The sequence below is a fragment of the Chinchilla lanigera genome, unplaced genomic scaffold, assembly GCF_000276665.1.
Source record: "Chinchilla lanigera isolate Chin_1 unplaced genomic scaffold, ChiLan1.0 scaffold00032, whole genome shotgun sequence".
NCBI lineage: Eukaryota > Metazoa > Chordata > Mammalia > Rodentia > Chinchillidae > Chinchilla > Chinchilla lanigera.
This window is the reverse complement of record NW_004955433.1, coordinates 15,673,261-15,690,445: the sequence shown is the minus strand read 5'-3', so window position 1 is coordinate 15,690,445 and position 17,185 is coordinate 15,673,261. Positions and strand designations below refer to the sequence as shown.

Here is a 17,185-nt window from a genome sequence, read left to right as displayed (position 1 = left end):
CCGGAGAAAAACCAAAAAAAAAAAAAAAAAAAAAAAATGGAATTTAGTTCCTTAGTCACATTTCAAGGGTTCAGTGGTCTTATGTGACTGGTGGTCACCATATTGTACAGTGTAGGTACAGATTTTTTGCATTGCTGCAGAACAGGGCCAGGAGAGTGTGATGAAGATCCAGGAGTGTTCTCTGGTGCACCCTTGCTTCAGTATTCTCTCCTCTGGGAATTACATTCTTATCTCTGTTTCCATAGTTTAGTATTGACTGTTCTTTATTTTCAAATAAGAAGCATTATACATCATATGTTCTTTGGTTTGTAGGGAAAACAAAATATAATACAGACCAAAGGAACTTAGCCCTGGAGTGCTGAACCCAGAAATCATTCTCTGGCTTATGAATTCCTTCAGCATAAAGATACTTAATACAGTCCCCTTCCTATTCTAGTTCAGGGTTTCCCAAATCAAGTCAAGCTTATCCCTCAGGGAACAAGCATTCAGCGGTACCTGCAACTATTTTTGTTATAACTGGAGGGGCACTACTGGTATCTGTTGAGTGGAGGCCAGAAATTTTGCTAAATATCCTCTAATACATAAAATCCCATACAAAGTATTATCTGGCTCAAATGACAGCAGTGCCATGGTTGTGGAAACGCCAGCAGGAGCACTCAGTGGTGTACATGGAGTAGGTTCCATGTGATTCTGGTTGCTGGCATTGCTTGAGTATATCATTGGCCTTATGTAGTGTTCTGGTGCTTCTAAAAACAAGCTAACTTTGAAGTTTATGCAAGTAGTTATGTTAGGAAGGGAAGCTTTAACAGTAGATTTTTATACTTTAAAAAACCATAACTCAGGTCTGGGATTTAGCTTAGCGGCAAAGCGCCTGCTTGGCAAGCACAAGGTCCTGAGTTCAATTTCTGGTACCGGAAGAAAAGACCAAAAAAAACCATAACTCAAATACTGTAAAAAGTGAAAGATATAAATCAGTTTCTCCAAAAGCAGTGTAGACTGTCCACTAAGCACAGGAAAAGATGCTTAACTTTATCAGTCACAGAAATAAATCAAAAACACAATAATGAACTATCATTTCATACCACTAAAGTACGTATAATCAAAAAATGAACAATGACAAGTGTTGGTGAGAATGTGGAAAAAATAACTAGGCAGTTCTTTCAAAAGTTAAACTTACCAAAGAGCCCAGCACCTGTGCTGCTAAGAATCTAACCAAGAGAAATGAAGGCATATATCCCTCAAGATTTGCCCTTGAATATTCATAGCAGCATTGTTCTTAAAAGCCAAAAGTAGAAGTAACCCAAGTGTCCCTCAGCTAGAATACTGTGTACATAAAATGGGATGCTGCTTGGTAAGAAAAAAGCAGCATAGATGAATCTCACAGATGTGCTGTATGAAAGAGGATAGACAGAAGTATGGTACCTGTATGATGTCATTTCATGAGTGTCCAGAAAAGACAAATCTATTGCAACAGATAGGAAATCAGTGGTTGGAAATGATTGGAAGTGGGGAGTGAGTGCAGACAAATTTAAGGGAAATTTTGGGAGGTGATGGAAAAGTTCAAATACTACAGTGGTGGGTTGTGCAGCTCTTTAAATTTACTAAAAATCATTGACTTGTATACTTAAAAATCTTACCTGCATATTTATCTTATGAGAAGTGATTTTCTCCCTTAGAGCAATAGTGATACTTCTTAAAGACCACCTGACTCAGGAATTGTATTTAAGGAAAATACTAATACTTTTTAATCTACAAAACCCACATGGCTTGCTTGTTTAAAAAAAACAGTCATGTTGAAAGACGTAGTTGAATGTCGTTCTTCGTGTCCACATGGATCCTGGCTTGTCCTGTGAATCATTATGAGAGGTGACTCCAGTGAAGGTCTCAAATCTGAGTTTTCATCCCTCTCTTTTAAGGAAATCAGCATAGCTCTCTTTAGTCCCCTCTTTCTACCAGCTTGCAGCCATGATGTGGACAAAAAGCAGGGGCACCTTCTGAAGCATTTTTCCCCGCCTTTACTCACTGGCACTAACCTTCCCCTTAGGAGACTGCATTCAAGTAGTGTCACAGATAATAAGAACGTGCTTGTATTGAGGGGTGGTAGGGAGTTTGCTTATTCTTCTGTGTGCTTTCTTATCTACTAGGCTCTGGATTACTGCCACAGCAAGGGAATCATGCACAGGGATGTGAAACCTCACAATGTCATGATAGATCACCAACAAAAAAAGGTACCATTACCACCAGGCAGCAACAAACCTGTGTTAGAAGGCTTAGAGCCAGCCTAGCAGCTGTTTATTACCAACATGGTTTCTGAACACTATGCTGTTTCCTTTGGCAGATTTGTTACTATTTCCCAGTCTCCAGTGTTGGTTTCTGCAAGGAAAATGGACAGGCAACCCCACCTGTAGTCACTTGTTTTATTTTGACCTTAATTTTCCCAAGGGCCGCAAAAAGAAACTACAGCTGGTGGTTTCTGCGTCACTTAATGACCCTCACACCAATCTGCCTGGCCTTAAAAGTTCAGTTGGGTCCCTCCTAATTTTGCTATCCAACTCTGGTTGTCCCTAATTGGTGAGTAAATGGATCAGCTAGTATTAGGTTAATGACAAGCTAGAGCAGTGCTTCAGTCCTGGAGTGGAGTATGCGTCCCCGGCCTTTTTTAGTTACACCTGGAGCTTATAATGAAAACTATGATGGGGGAATATGTTACACTTGGAAATAGTATGTGGGCAGGGGGAAAAAAAAGGTTGAGCATTATTGATCTAGAGAGAGTGATAAACCAAGGTAATTCAGATTAAAAAAACAAAAACAGATTCTGAGTGCTCTGCTCCAGAAATGGCCTCTGATGCAGTTGGTGAAAGTGTAATTTTTTAGCTAGTGCACCTGCTCACATTTTTTGTTTAGCCATATATAATTGTTACGAGAAATGTGTATGGCCTTTTCTAGGCACAGGAGGTAAAAACACTCCTTTCACATGTTTTTTTTCTTCATACTTGTAGCTGCGACTGATAGATTGGGGCTTGGCAGAGTTCTATCATCCTGCACAGGAGTACAATGTTCGCGTAGCCTCGAGGTACTTCAAGGGACCAGAGCTCCTTGTGGACTATCAGGTGAACTTGGTAGAAAAGGTGTTCTGGGTTATTTTTATACTTCTTGGTGTGTTCTTTATTTAGTTTGGATACATTCAAAACCCAATCATTATTTTACCCCAGAATACTAATTGCAGATTTTTCTCAACTACTTTGTTTTGGTGGGAGGGGTGGCTTTTAATTCTAAAATATCCACAAAGGTCAAAGGAAGGCTAGAAACTCAGAAAGAAAATGGGTTTCTGAGCTGGGGATGTAGCTCAGTTATAGATCCCTTGACTAGTATGTACCAGACCCTGGGTTTGATCCCAAGCACCATGAAAAAAGACAACTGGATTTCTAACACCCTTGACTGACTCCCCTTGTCTCTCCAGATGTATGATTACAGCTTGGACATGTGGAGTTTGGGCTGTATGTTAGCAAGCATGATCTTTCGAAAGGAACCCTTTTTCCATGGGCAGGACAACTACGACCAGGTGAGCACATACTATATAGCTCTTATTTGGAGATGATTGCCAAGAAAATAGCATGTTTAGAAAAGAATACTCTTCTTGAGCCACTACATGTCACTCATGGTCTGCACATAAGCTTTTCTTCAAGGAAAAATTTTTGCAGAATTTTATCTGTGGTCATGAGGCCCCCAAAGAAACAAAAATAGATAATACTATGTATGCTCAACTTCCAGCGTGACTCTGTAAAGAAGTTAGGTTCTTTCTTATCTAATAAAACTAGATTCTGATCATTAGATTATGACCATAATTGTTAGCTTTCAGGAGATTATTGTTGTAGTTTATGTTATTCCATTAAAGGCAGTTTGAAATTCTGCATTCATGTCAACCTTGGTGTCCTTGAATACCTTTCCCCATCCTAGACTTGGATCTCTGTCTCGTCCCTGGAGACCGGTGTGGAGTCTTCTGATTCCCTGGTCCAGTGCCCTCAGGCTCACAGTGACGGCTGTGCTCAGTAATTTGGTCAGTTTGTTTTGTGTTTCAGCTTGTTCGCATTGCCAAGGTTCTGGGTACAGATGAGCTGTATGGCTATCTGAAGAAATATCACATAGACCTAGATCCACACTTCAACGATATCTTGGGACAGTAAGTAAGAGAGAAAGAGGCTTTGCTTTACCCCATTTGAGAAGTGGGAAGGTTAGCCAAAATCACTTTCTTACCTCTTTGTAGTCTTACCAAAATCAAGTATCCTTTTTTTTCTATGTGATTTTCTCCTTGCCTTATTGTGAGATATTTAGATATTATTTGTATGTATCTTCTAGTCATTTTACTTCTGTCTGAGATAACCTGTTTTATTAATAGGAAGTGGAAAATAAAATCAAGTGTTATAAGAAGTAGTTTTGGTATAGCTATTATTATTTTAATGGCAAATCTTGGAAAGGTGTAGTTCTTTGCATATGAAATTAAGTTTCTTGTTCTCTGTAATGGATCTTCTGTAAGGTAACAACTATTAAGGTATATTGAATTTTCAGGCACAGTTAGTAGGTTAAAAGTAAGTGGTTGGCTGACAGTTTTCAAATGTTTTTTATGAAACCACAATGTTTCTGAGGCCAGCCCTCCAAATGTATCGGCTAACTAAAAAAAATTATTCAGTCACCACCATGCCTCACCCAGAATTGACAAAAAGCCTGAGGCATTAAAAAATAATCCAGAAAAGTACCACCAATTCTGAGTCAGATATAAAGGTTTTAACTAATTCTACTTATCTAGTCAAGAGTACACATTTTTCCTCAGGATGCTTTAACAATGAGGGGAAGGGGAGACACCAATGAGAATGATGTACTTACTAAGCTTATCATCAGTGCAGTATTCTAAGGTTATGTTGACTTTAGCCTTTGTTGGGTTTAGTCTCAGAATATTAATGCTTCACTTTTCTTCTCAGGCATTCAAGGAAACGCTGGGAAAACTTTATCCATAGTGAGAACAGACACCTTGTCAGCCCTGAGGCCCTAGATCTTCTGGACAAACTTCTGCGATATGACCATCAACAGAGACTGACTGCCAAAGAGGCCATGGAACACCCATACTTCTGTGAGTCTCCAGGGCTGTTTTCAAGGAGTGTATTTGTTAAAGGAGACGAAATCATTCACCCTTTATTTTGAAGCCAGGCAAGAGAATTCTAGATATTTGGAGGAGATCATTCTTGCATTTGACTGCGTTCATTCTAAAACATTGAGACAGCATTGAAGATCAGATTCTTTTTCTTTTTTCCCATTATGGAGAATCAAGCCCAGAAGCATTCTACCACTGAGCTGCATCCTCAGCCCTTCTTATTTATTTTAATTTTGAGGAAAGGTCTCTATAAGTTGTCTCAGCAGGCCTCAAACTCATAATCCTCTTACATTTGCCTCCTGAATAGCTGGGATGACAGGTGTGTACTACTGTAGCCAGTGCAGATTAATTTCTTGATCCCCAGGGGTGTTTGCTTATTCACCAAGTGTAGCTCCCTCGGATTCAATCCGTTTGACTGCTCCTGTCAGCCCAGCCCATAGGTCATGAGAATTTAAATTGCATTTTCAAATGTATATATTTCTGTAGAAACATAGTCAGAGATTATTTCTCCTCTCAAAAAAAACAAAGTTAATTGGCTAAAAGTAGTAAGATAACGGTAGTAGATTTCTGAAGAAGGCAGTAAATGAATAAGAGACATTTGAGAGCAGGAAAGCAGGAAAGACCTTAGTGAGATTCATTTGGACCACTTATTACATCGCAGAATTATGTGTGTACATTCAGTCAGGGTGCTTGGTTGTGGTTCTGTGTAGGTATAGTTCTTCCCACCAAAGAGAGGTATTTTAAATACCCTTTCCTGCTGTGTGAGAGGATTTAATCCAGTCATGGCGGAAGGTTAAGTGACAATCGCTTGCCTCAACTCACTCTCCTAATCAACGTGAAAGCTCCCCTGTCTTCTGTTTGAGCAGTGTGTTTTCATTCCCACACTTTTTTACCCCTTCTACAGTCTGTCTTGCCTGAAGAAACATTGTGTGGTCTTGAACCTCCTAGGGCCACAACATGAGGAAACAGTAAATTTAAAAGGTCTTACCTTTCCTTTTGGACCCTAGACAAATGAAATTCAGACATCCTCTTTCTGTTTTATTACACAGAAAGCTTTTCCTGTCCTTCAGGGTAAATCAGATTAAGAATACTGATGTTTATTGTACGTAATTTATGGTGTGACTACTTTTCTGAATACATAGCACACTTCAATTCAAAAATTTTGTTGCTTAAAATTGATAAGCTTCTCCTGACTAGTTTTGTTCACCTTTTCCTCTGAAGTGCTTATTATTGCACATGCTTGAAAGAAATTAGGGGTTGGATGTAGTGGTAGTATTCAAAGAAAATAACACAAACTTAGTAGGAATTTTAAGCAGTGGGCAGTTAAGGTTTCTGTGCCTCTCAGCAGTGGAGTCTGCTCTGAGGAAGAAGAGTTGACTGCAAGAACAATTCCTTTGGTCTTTTTCCAGTATCTAGTTTTTATGTGACCTGAGTTCTTTTTTTTTGTTCCCCTCTGTTGCCCTCTTGACATTGGCTTGCCAAGTCTGGGTGTCTCTGTCTCGCTGTGGCAGGGTGGGTTTTCTAGGTGTTCCACACCCACAGCTCTGACGTGGCGACTCTCGCCCTGCTGTCTTACAGACCCCGTGGTGAAGGAGCAGTCCCAGCCTTGTGCAGAGAACGCCGTGCTCTCCAGTGGCCTCACCGCAGCGCGATGAAGACTGGAAAGCGACGGTAATGCGGCCTTGATGCCAGTAAAACCAGCCACCAGACACAAAGCTTGAAGGAAGCTGCAGTGTGATAAAAAGAAATTCTAATCATTCCTTCTAAGGCAAAGAAGAGTAAAGACCTAAAAGTCTGTCAAAGAAACTCCCCAGTACTAGTCTCCAGGGAGCTGCAGTTGTGCAGTGTATGATGCATATAGTTCAGGATCTGAGGGGACTCTCCCTTTGGAATGCATGGGAGATGAGAAACTCGGAGTTGTTGTACATTTTTCTTCGTTTAACAGGACACCACTGTTGAATTAACGCGTTTGGTCAACAAGCTCTGAATATCTGACTTCCTATCTATTCCATTGTGGTCTGGTTTCCGTTGATGAGAATTCAGGCTCAAGTTTTAGCAAAACGTCAGCAATCTGTACTGACACACCAGCCTCATTTATGAAAAAGATATTAAAACAATGACAGTATTTTTTTTTTAAGCTCTTTTACAAATTCATGTTCTATGTATTTTTTTATGACATGAGCTCTCCAGGAAATGTACCTCATCCCTGCAGTTTCCCTCTAAATGTTTTCATTTGGAAGCAAACTGTAGTCACTTTCACAAAGTCCTCTTTGCTGTCAGGAGACATCACTTGAAATCGTGAGATGCCATGAACAGGTCCATCGGTCTCATTAGAAAGTCCCCGCTACGTGCATAACTTGGAGCTCACTATAACATGCTCTGTTCATTTGCCTAACTACAGAATCTTGGTTTTTTCTCACTTAGCCTTTTTATGGGGGGAGGGGGCAGCCTTCTAAGGAAAACCGCAGCATTTCCCAGCACATCCCTGTGTGTGCACCTATTTTAATGCACCTCTCTGAAACAGTAACCTTGTTCACAACCATAACTAAAACTGGCAAGTTGGATTTCAGGCAGGTCAGAGAGGCAGAAAACATCCTATTAGGATTTGTTCAAGAAAGATTTATTGGGGGAAAAAAGTAATACCACCTGTCTTCCCTCTTTTTACCCCCCCTGACAATTTCCGCTGTAATCAGGGTAATACGTATTTTGAGCTCTGATATGTGACATACAAGAAGGGAAAGATAAGTCTTTTCAAATGCAGGTACTGATATTATATGGACAAGGTCATCCCATAACGCCAGCAGCTGAGAGGAGAGAAATGCGCAGGGGGCTGAGGATAAAAGTAGACCTTCTGGGGCAAGTGTTGAAGCATTGGATCTGCTGTGCAAACCTTGACATTAGCAATGAAAGCTAGGTTTATTTTTAAAAGAATAGGGCTGATTTCATTTTGAGGACTTGTCAACAACATAATTTGCCATTAGTCCCCTTCTCCCCATCTACAGAGATATTGGGGATCTAACATGCCTAGGCTAGAGCTAGAGGAATCTACTACCATATCACACTTAGGGTTTCTTTATTAACTAATAATGCCATACATTTTTTTAAGATTAGAGTGTTTGTTTGAAGCATCTGTTTACATTCCATATTCCAATAAAATCATATTGGTATTGGTAGTAGGTCCCATCTTTAAGTACAGATTCTATTTTTATTGTTTGGTTGGTGGGAACTTAAAATGCAAATGAAACTCTCCTTGTAAAGTTGAATTTATAAATTAAGATCATAAAGCCAGGAAATACATTCAGTTAAGGTTCTCATACTAATACTGCCTACCTGCATTGTACATTTTGCATCTTGATATGTACATTTGTTCTACCTGAAAATCAAAAAGATGTGAATTCTCATCCGAACCTGTGTCAATATGTCAGGCAGCGAAACTCAATGTTTTGGATCATCACAGGCCTTCAAAATGCCCTTCAGTGAGGCAGCCTGAAGTATTGATTATCAGGGAGATGTGCCACTGTGTCTTTCTTGCTCCTCACTGCCCCCCCAGCCCACTCTTGCCTCTTCCCCTCTGTCTTTTTTTTTTACTTTTTCTTTTTTGGTGCCTGTCAGACCTACTGGAGGGTCTAGGTTGAGCAGTAACCCTAACCCCGCTTTCCCTTGGGCACCCAGCGGCAATAAATGCATCTAGGAAAGTCAGGCAGTAAGCCTCCACCCCTTTCTTTGACCTTCCCAACTGACTTGCCTGCCCTTGGGTTTGTAGCTACAGCTGTGACATAGAGTAATCCTTCTTCCTTCGTAAGCATACAGTTTACTTTCACGGCATCTGTACTTTTACCTCTCTTCATGCCTTAGACTTGGATTTAAAGTGCTTGCTCCCTCTGAGACTGAACTTGACACCTAGACCGTTTTTTCCCAGACTGAAGTGAGTCTACTTCAGACCTTTTTTTTTAACCTGTCCATTGTATCCGAATGGACCTTTCTCCCCTGAAATTTTAGAGTGTGTACCTGGGCAAAAAGATGGTCTTGGGAAGTTCTTAAAGGGCGTGTGTAAGTGTATGTGTCTATGTGCATGTGTGTGCGTGTGTGTAGGAGTGGAAGTCTAGCCTTATATTTAGACTAAAGTAAGGTTAATTTACCTACCCCAGTATCCTTTTCAGTTAGCATATTCATTCTTAAACTCATCTCAGTAATTTGCATTTGTTTGCTTCGTACCTTATAACAGGTTAAAAGTGCCTATGACAAGGACTTAATTATTTCCTAAAGAAAAGCAAAAAACATGGGGAACAGGGTAGTGTGTTACACTGTCATCTCAGGTACTGCCTGTGTTCAGGAACATAGACCTGGTAGGGTGAGAACAGAAGCTTCCTGGTCTGAGTCCAGATCCATGTGTCATCACTGCGTCCGTGAGTGTGTGTAACCGAAGGTTGCCTCAGCTGAGCAACCCCATGGGAGAGTGTTGCTAATGAAGCACTAAGTGACATTCCCTCCAGGGCTTGGTGGCATCCCACTTTGTTCAGGTTCCTATCCGCTGATCTTGTTACTAGCCCATCCCTGTGCACAGCCGGGTGGAAGAAGCCTGTAAGTGCATGGCGTGGAGCAGCTGTTCCTGGGGCTTTTTACCAGTTAGTGAAGTGCCTGTGTAATTCAGATTCGTCACTGCTCCAGGCTTAAGGCTTGTGTCCTCCCTTGCAGAGAGGAAGGTACTGTCTCATCTGACTGATCACAGGAGACAGAGCTCAGAATCCTGGGGACTTGGCTGGGGGAAAGGCAGGTAAAAAAGGAACCAATAAGGAAAATGACCTAAAGGTAGATCTTGAGGAGGAAGCGTACTTCTTGAGAGGGTGAAATGAGCAGACACTAAGTTCCTGTTCAGAGTGAGCTCTGGGGAGGACACTGCCCCCTGGCTTGGGCTCCGCAACCCTTGCAAAGGTGGTGCTCTCAAGTCAGGTGCTGAGTCCCAGAGAGAGCTGGTGCTGAGTGTCTCACAGTCTGTGCCTACTCAGGGAAATGGCTTAGGTTCTCCCAGGTGCTGCATAGGTGTGAATGGAAGCAAAGCTGCTTTGGGAGACAAATTTGGAAGAATTTTTATATATGCATTGAAGTAAATCTAAAAGAGCCTAGTTAACAGTTTCCTTTAATGCCAGTTCAGATTTAAAGGTTTGTTTAGAAACCTGTGTTACTGTGTGAGCATCCACAGAGAACAGAATTCCCCCTGCAGATCAGTGAATGGATGGTAGCTGATGAGAGGAACAACCAAAGTTGAGATAAAACCCTCTGAAAGCAAAAGCAGGGTCCTCATGAGCACACAGTAAGCCCTAGTTTATCAGTGAGCTTAATAAATTGAAACGGAATGTCCTGCCTTTAAAGATTAACCCCAGGGTGGGATAGCTGGGAGGGGAGGTGGCAAGGAAACCAGTAATAACATGTTTTTGAGCTATATGAATGTTAATAAACTACCCCAAACAGGTATCATAGAGGCTGGGGGAAAAAAGATGTGATGGGGTTATACAGATGATACATACTTTTGTGTCAAGACTCAAACAATGTGCTACAAATGTGATACTTAACCCTGAACTGCATGTATTGGGGATTGTTTAAAAAAAAAAAACTTTGAATCAATAAATTAACAGTTTTTCACTTGCTGGCTCTTCTTGGTGTAAATGATGACTAAGTTTGTGACAGAAATCTTGACATCCAGTGGAAAGCTTGGATAATCTTCAAGAACCCTGGAGCCTTCTGTTTGCAGAAAACTACCACTGCTTGGGCTATGATCCTTTACAAGTGACTGCTTCAGACACAGTTGGCCACCTCTGTATATCACTGGATGACTGATACGTGATTCTTGTGCTGCTGCCCTTAGAGGGAAGAAAAATGCCATGTTAAATCTTGTTTTCCTAAATAAAAATGTTGATAATACCTAGCCTTCCCAAGTGGGAAATGAACCATTACTATGAGGACCTTAACTTGTATTTCCTGTCTCTTTGGGGATGGGGGGAGGGGTAAACTGCAGAGATGTGTGTGGGTTGTAGGTCATCACCTTGGTGTGAAGACTTTAGCACAGGTCGGATTGGATGTGTCGTGGGATGGTGCTTTGTTTTGCGTTGCACCACTCAAACACCAGCTGCTTCGGGTTGATGTGTTTTGTTGCATGACTTTAACCGTGTAGCCCAACACTTGGCCTTTGTGAAGACTTTCCCACTGCCACCCCTTGCAGCACATAGGCACGTGAGGGCACATGCTGTTGTTTGGCAGATGGTGTTTTCAATAGTGTGCTTTTCTCACATCCATCACTGTAGAATTGGACCCTTGGGAATCAGGTGAAGTTCTTAAAGGCAAACATGGTCATTTCTTAACATGCACGTGCAACCTTTCTCAGATACTAAGCAGTGGCACTCTTCCTTCCACCAAAGAAAATATTTATGAAATGACTGTGGCAGCTTCCTAGGCCCCAAGTGCTCTCAGTACTGTGATAGTGTCCCAGGAGATGCTTGTAGCGTTCTGCACTGGCATCTCACCACCTACTTTCCTGTGCTAAACATGAAGGGTGAGGTTTTTAGCCATGAGCACCCACAGACAGCTGTTTCCAGCAGAGAGTTAAATATATTTGAGCTTATTTATTGCTCATTATTAATGGACTTAGCCTTTTTGCTGAGTAAATACCAAGTCATCTGGTTCTTAGACCCCAGGTGTCCTCAGTACATCAGGTCAGGTCTGAGGGGATCCAGAATTAGACTGCTGAACCTGTGACTTGACTTGTACAGAACCATCACAAGGCTTCGAGACTACCCACCAGCATCCTGGATCCAAGGGACAGGGTCATTAGCGCTGTCCGGAGTGTTCCTGTCCTGTCCAGAAGGCTGGCCTGCAGGTTGCGTTGGCTGTGTTCAGAGAGCAGGAGAGCCCACTCAAACCAGAGGTTGTGTGGCAGTCCTCACTAGGTGTTCCCAGAGTGGCATGAGAAAGGCAAGCTGGCATTCTAGCCCCAGCCCTCTTCAGGAGAAGGAAGCCCCGCACTCTGGCTCAGATTGATTAATGCCGTCTTTCCCCTCCTCCCGTCTCTCCCCAGGTCTGTTGCGGTTCCTCCCACTTTTCCATAAGCAGAACAAGAACCAAATCAAACGTCTTAACGTGTGTAGAGAGATCACGTTCCGTGAGCAGACACAAAACGGTGGCAGGTTTGGCGAGCATGAACTAGACCAACTGAAGGGCAGCCCACTACCGTGTATCAAACCTCACTTCCGAATGTAAAAGGTTCACATGCCTTTGGCTTCCTGTTGACTTCCTCCTGACCCAGAAAGCATGGGAAATGTGAAGGGTATGCAAATGGTTGTTGGTTACTGTTGCTCCCCGCGTCCCTTGACTCGTCCGTGGCCGCCTGTTTTTCCAGCGAACCACGTTGACTAGCTGACCAGATTCCAGTGGGGAGAGGGGACAATATATAGCATGACGGGCAGTTACATATTATTATTTTAAAAGTATATATTATTGAATAAAAGGTTTTAAAAGACATGTATGGAGAGTTTTCAGTATGGAAGGGGCCATTAAGCCAGACCTTGGCCACAGAGGATGGAGTGACCCAGAAGCGCATTTGGGCCAGGTTCTAACCAGAAGAAAGCAGGTGAGGAGGGCCAGTGTGAAGGAGCTCTGCAGAGGTGGAGAGTGAATGGGGCAAACTGGAGAGTCTGAGCACTCATGGTTGGGAAAGCCAGGCCTTGCCTTGGTCACATGTCCACCGTTAACCTCTCTTCCAAATCGGGTGGGTGGCCCAGCTATTGAGGTGGATAAACACCACCTCTGGTAAGCTCAGGAAAGATCCGTTAGCCCGCCCTTTGCTATCCCTGTGCTCACGTTGCAACATTTCATCCCATCTCCTGATGCTGCCCCCAACACCCTCTTCTGAGAACTGTCCTGGAGGCCCATGCAGTCTGCCGACCCGCAGCAGGGGAGGGCTCGGGTCTGAGGGCTGCTGCCAGTCACATTCTCACGGTCCCAGGAGCTGGAAGGAAAAGTGGCTACAGCCAAAGCAACACTTGTATTTGTTGAAACAAAACCAGCTGTACAGATGAGGCTTTGCCAGCTTCCTCAGCCGTAACCTCCCAGGAAAGCTGTCCAGGAGAAGTGGAATGGGAAGCCACCACTTGTGGGCTGATCCGAGTGTCCTGGTGGCTGCTTGGGGCTCTGGCCCCTTATCCACGAAGGCCACCTGCCCTACACAGCACTGCTCTCTCTGCTCCTTGTTCTGAACGCTGAACTGAAGCATGGATGTTAAGTTTTGAAGTGATAACGGGGGAAAGCAAAGAGGCCCCTTTCAGGGCCACCATGGCATCCTAGTGTCCTTTGGAGAAGCTTCTGTTGGATCCAAGTAGTCCCTCGAGTGTGACAGCTTAAAACTGCGTGCTGTGAACACCAGCGGGTAAGGACACACAGGCCGCTAGCAGAAGACGTGTCAGGCCAGTGGCCCAAGCAGATAGACTTAGTACTTTCTGACCCCACCATCGACCTAGCTTTCTCAAATTGTCTTTCTTGTGAGGCTCTTTTGGACGCAAGGCCTTACAAATTTCTCTTGGTCTTCCAGATCTCTGGTACGGCATCAAAATACCTCGTTAGTATGTGCGTGTTTATCTACACATCATCATGAATGTGTTACCTCTGCATGGACCTGTTGGTATTCCGAGTCCTCTCCAAAGGTATCTGAACAGACTCGCAGAGGACAGACCTGGGAATTCTCGATGTCCTGGAGAAATTGGAATGTTGGCTTCAACCTCAGTTTCCCCACCTGCTTTTTGTCCATGGCTCTTCTTAATGTTCTAGTGTGGAAACCTTTTTTAGAAACCTCTAAAATGTGTCAAATGCTCTTGGGTTTTGTGAATGGTTATGAAGGGGCTGAAGAGTGGTCACAGATGGAAAGGGAATTGTTTAGGTTATTTTGACTTTGGGAGGGGACAAGAGCCTGCTAACCCAAGAATGATCTAGTTCATCTACAGCATGCTTAGAGGTTCAGAACATCAGTGTCTTCTCATAGTTCTGTTTGTGTTTTGGCGTTTTAATATTTATTGCGTTTTCCTGATGACCAAAGTAATATACTCTGCTCTCTGCTTTTTTATTGTACTAAGGGTTGAGCCCAGAGCCTTTGCACTAAGTTACATCTCCAGCCCCTTTTAAAAAAAAAAAATTTTTTTTGAGACAGGGTCTCACTAAATTACCCAGGCTGAACTAAAACTTGCAATCCTCCTGCCTCCGCCTTTCAGAGTGCTATGATTATAGGCATATGCCACCACACCCAGCTAGTAATATGTCCTTGTGGTTTAAAAAAAAAAAAAGAAACAAATGTTACAGAGAAGCTAACAAGGAAAACTCCCCTCACCACCACTCCTATACACACAACTGACAAAAGCTTGTTTTCTTTGGAGGTAACCATTGTTAAAATTCAGTGTATATCCTCCCTTTGTTTTCTTTAAGCATTTACTAATTTTTTAAAATTACAGTAATTTTCATGGTAATAGAAATATAATCAGACTATATCTTTTCTGAAGCTTATGTTTTCACTTAACTGTGACAATCCTACTGTGTTAGCATGTACTGTATGGATCTACCTCACCCCTTTTCATGGCTGCGTGGTATTCCACTGTGTGGTGTACCACAGTTGAAGCAATCCTTTCTTGATAGACTTGGGGTTTTTTTTTCTAATAGTGCTGCAGTTAACAACTGCACATACATTTTTGGACCAGTGTATGTGCAATAAAATTGAATTACTATGCCACATGGCTGCTTTTTTTTTTTTTTTTTTTTTTTTTTACACAAAGGGCATTGTTATGCTGAGAAAGAAGTCTTCCATCCCTCTCCATACCAGTGCAGATTGGAACTGCAGTGACATCAGTCAGGAGACTTGCAGGGCTCTGTCAGGCCCTTGGGGCACTTCCCAAAGGCCTAATGGAAATGTTTGAGACCTGAAAAATAAAATGTGATGGCTCTAACAAAATTGAAAATAAATCTGAATGAATGGAATTAAGTGTCTTAAAATGTACAATACTGTGAACTTCATTAGCTGTTAAAGTCAATATTTGCTTTGAAGTTATACTTTCTCATGATAATTAGTGAAGAATCACAGAGTACCCTAAAAGCAGACAATTTCAGAGGCAAATTCTAAAGATTCAAAAAACTACAGGAAGAAATTAAATATGAAAAATGGTTACATTTTAATATGTTTGAAATGCTGTGGAAGGGGCAGGAGATCTAGCTCAGTGGCACAGCTCCTGCCTGGCAAGTGCAAGGTCGTGAGTTTGATTCCCAGTACCAAAAAAGGAAAAAAAAAAAGAAGTACTGTGGGAAAGCTTTCAAAAGTAAGCCCACAGAGGGCTTGCAAATGCTTTAGAATAGCCCAAGAGGGGCCAAGTGGTGGGATGGACGAGCAGCTTCTTCAGAATGCCGTTCTTCAGGCTGTTGAAACAGTGTGCTTCTGTGCCAAGGGTAGAAGCCAGACGCAAAAGGCTTTGTGTTGAATGAGCCGTTTCTGTGACATCCTGGAGAAGGCAGCTCCGGGTTGGAGAGCAGATCCCTGATTGTCTGGGCTTGAGGATGGTCACGGGGTTGGCCTGAGGCCGTTCCGGGGGTGCGGCTGGTGTTCTGTGGCCTCAGTGGAGGGATGGTTATACAACTTTGTGCCTTTGTCAAAACCCTATATCAAAACTAGTACGTTTTTAAAAATTAAAAGTTACAGTCCTGGGCAGGGACTCAGCAGAATCCTGTTCGGACATCATTCGCAGATTAGCAGGAAGCGCATCTGCCCACTACAGCCTCTGCTACGGACAGGGCCGCAGTGCACCTCGGGAGGACCTGCAGGACCAGTTCTGGGTCCTCTGCCTGCCAGCTGAAGGCACCAGGTGCTCAGGGCGCTCTTCCTTCCTCGCTCCCAGCTGAGGGGCGCCCTCCTCGCCTCGTTGCTGTGTTCCCCCTCTCCCTCAGCAGGTGGGGAGCAAGCCCTGTCTTCCGTGTATCAGCTGCCTGAGGTGCTGGGAGGGAGTTTCCAGGCTCAGACTGACAAACAGTTGCTGCCTCTGGGAGTCAGCATTTGACCAGGGCGTCTGTCACCAAAAGGGGCACTTACCATTACTGATGTTTTAAATAATGTCTTAGTTTTATTAAAGTTATACATGAAAAAATTAATTTGTGTCTTTAAGATCAATTTGTAAACCTTGGTTTTTAATGTTTTCTGTTTATTTATTGTTGTTTTGAGACAGGATTTTGCTAAGTTGCCCAATCTGGTTTCAAATTCACAGTGATCCTCCTGCCCCTGCCTTCTTAGTGCCGGGATTACAGGCATATGCCACCGTGTCCAGCTACAAATCTTGCTTCTATAGCAGCAAACTAGTTGATCTCATACATAAATATGAACAGTTTTGCTTAATCTTTGATCCATGGCCAGTTAGTTCAAAACTTAACAGGTTAGACAGTAAAAGTTGCTTGCACACTTAATCTAGTTACCTTAGACATTTCAAACTTGGTCAGATATTTAGCATTTATTTTCCTAGAGATTTCCAGTAGTTAATATGAAAAACTTAAAGTCTGACAGAATCTCCCTAAGCATTCACATACTAAGAAAAAAGCCTAAAGTTCATAAATTTAGTAAATCAAAATATTTTAAATATTCATTTTTTATGAATTTTCTCTACATTGTAAAATTAAAATCATATCTAATTTCAAATTCCTTTAAGCATTTAAACTTAACTTCAGAGCATCATATCCTGTAATTCATGAGGTCATCTTAAACATTTCAAACATCTGAACAATACCATATTCAGAAACATTTCTCAATAGACATGGTAGCATGTGCCTATACCCCCAGCACTTGGGAGGCTGTGAGGCAGGAGGCCCAGCATGAGTTTGAGGCCAGCCTGAGCTACATGGCTCAAGGATGAGAGAGAGAGAGAGAGAGAGGGAGGGAGGGAGGGAGGGAGAGAGAGAGAGAAAAGAAGAAGAAAAGACAGGAGAGAGAAAAAGAAATTGAAAAAAAGAAAAAGACAGGAAGGAAGGAGGAAA

The 17,185-nt window shown here is 42.5% G+C and overlaps 1 protein-coding gene across 1 annotated transcript in view; it reads left to right on the top strand.

The window, feature by feature from the left end:
- Nucleotides 1-12,658, top strand: part of Csnk2a2 (casein kinase 2, alpha prime polypeptide) — a gene marked incomplete at its 5' end in the record, with an annotated part of 41,107 nt that extends 28,449 nt beyond the window's left edge. Inside the window, 7 exon segments of the mRNA XM_005388434.2 lie at nucleotides 2,145-2,228; nucleotides 3,000-3,110; nucleotides 3,461-3,562; nucleotides 4,080-4,180; nucleotides 4,977-5,125; nucleotides 6,725-6,817; nucleotides 12,216-12,658. Coding sequence (XP_005388491.1) covers nucleotides 2,145-2,228; nucleotides 3,000-3,110; nucleotides 3,461-3,562; nucleotides 4,080-4,180; nucleotides 4,977-5,125; nucleotides 6,725-6,801 — 624 coding nt within the window. The 3' untranslated portion in view covers nucleotides 6,802-6,817; nucleotides 12,216-12,658.
- Nucleotides 12,659-17,185: the final 4,527 nt, after the last annotated feature.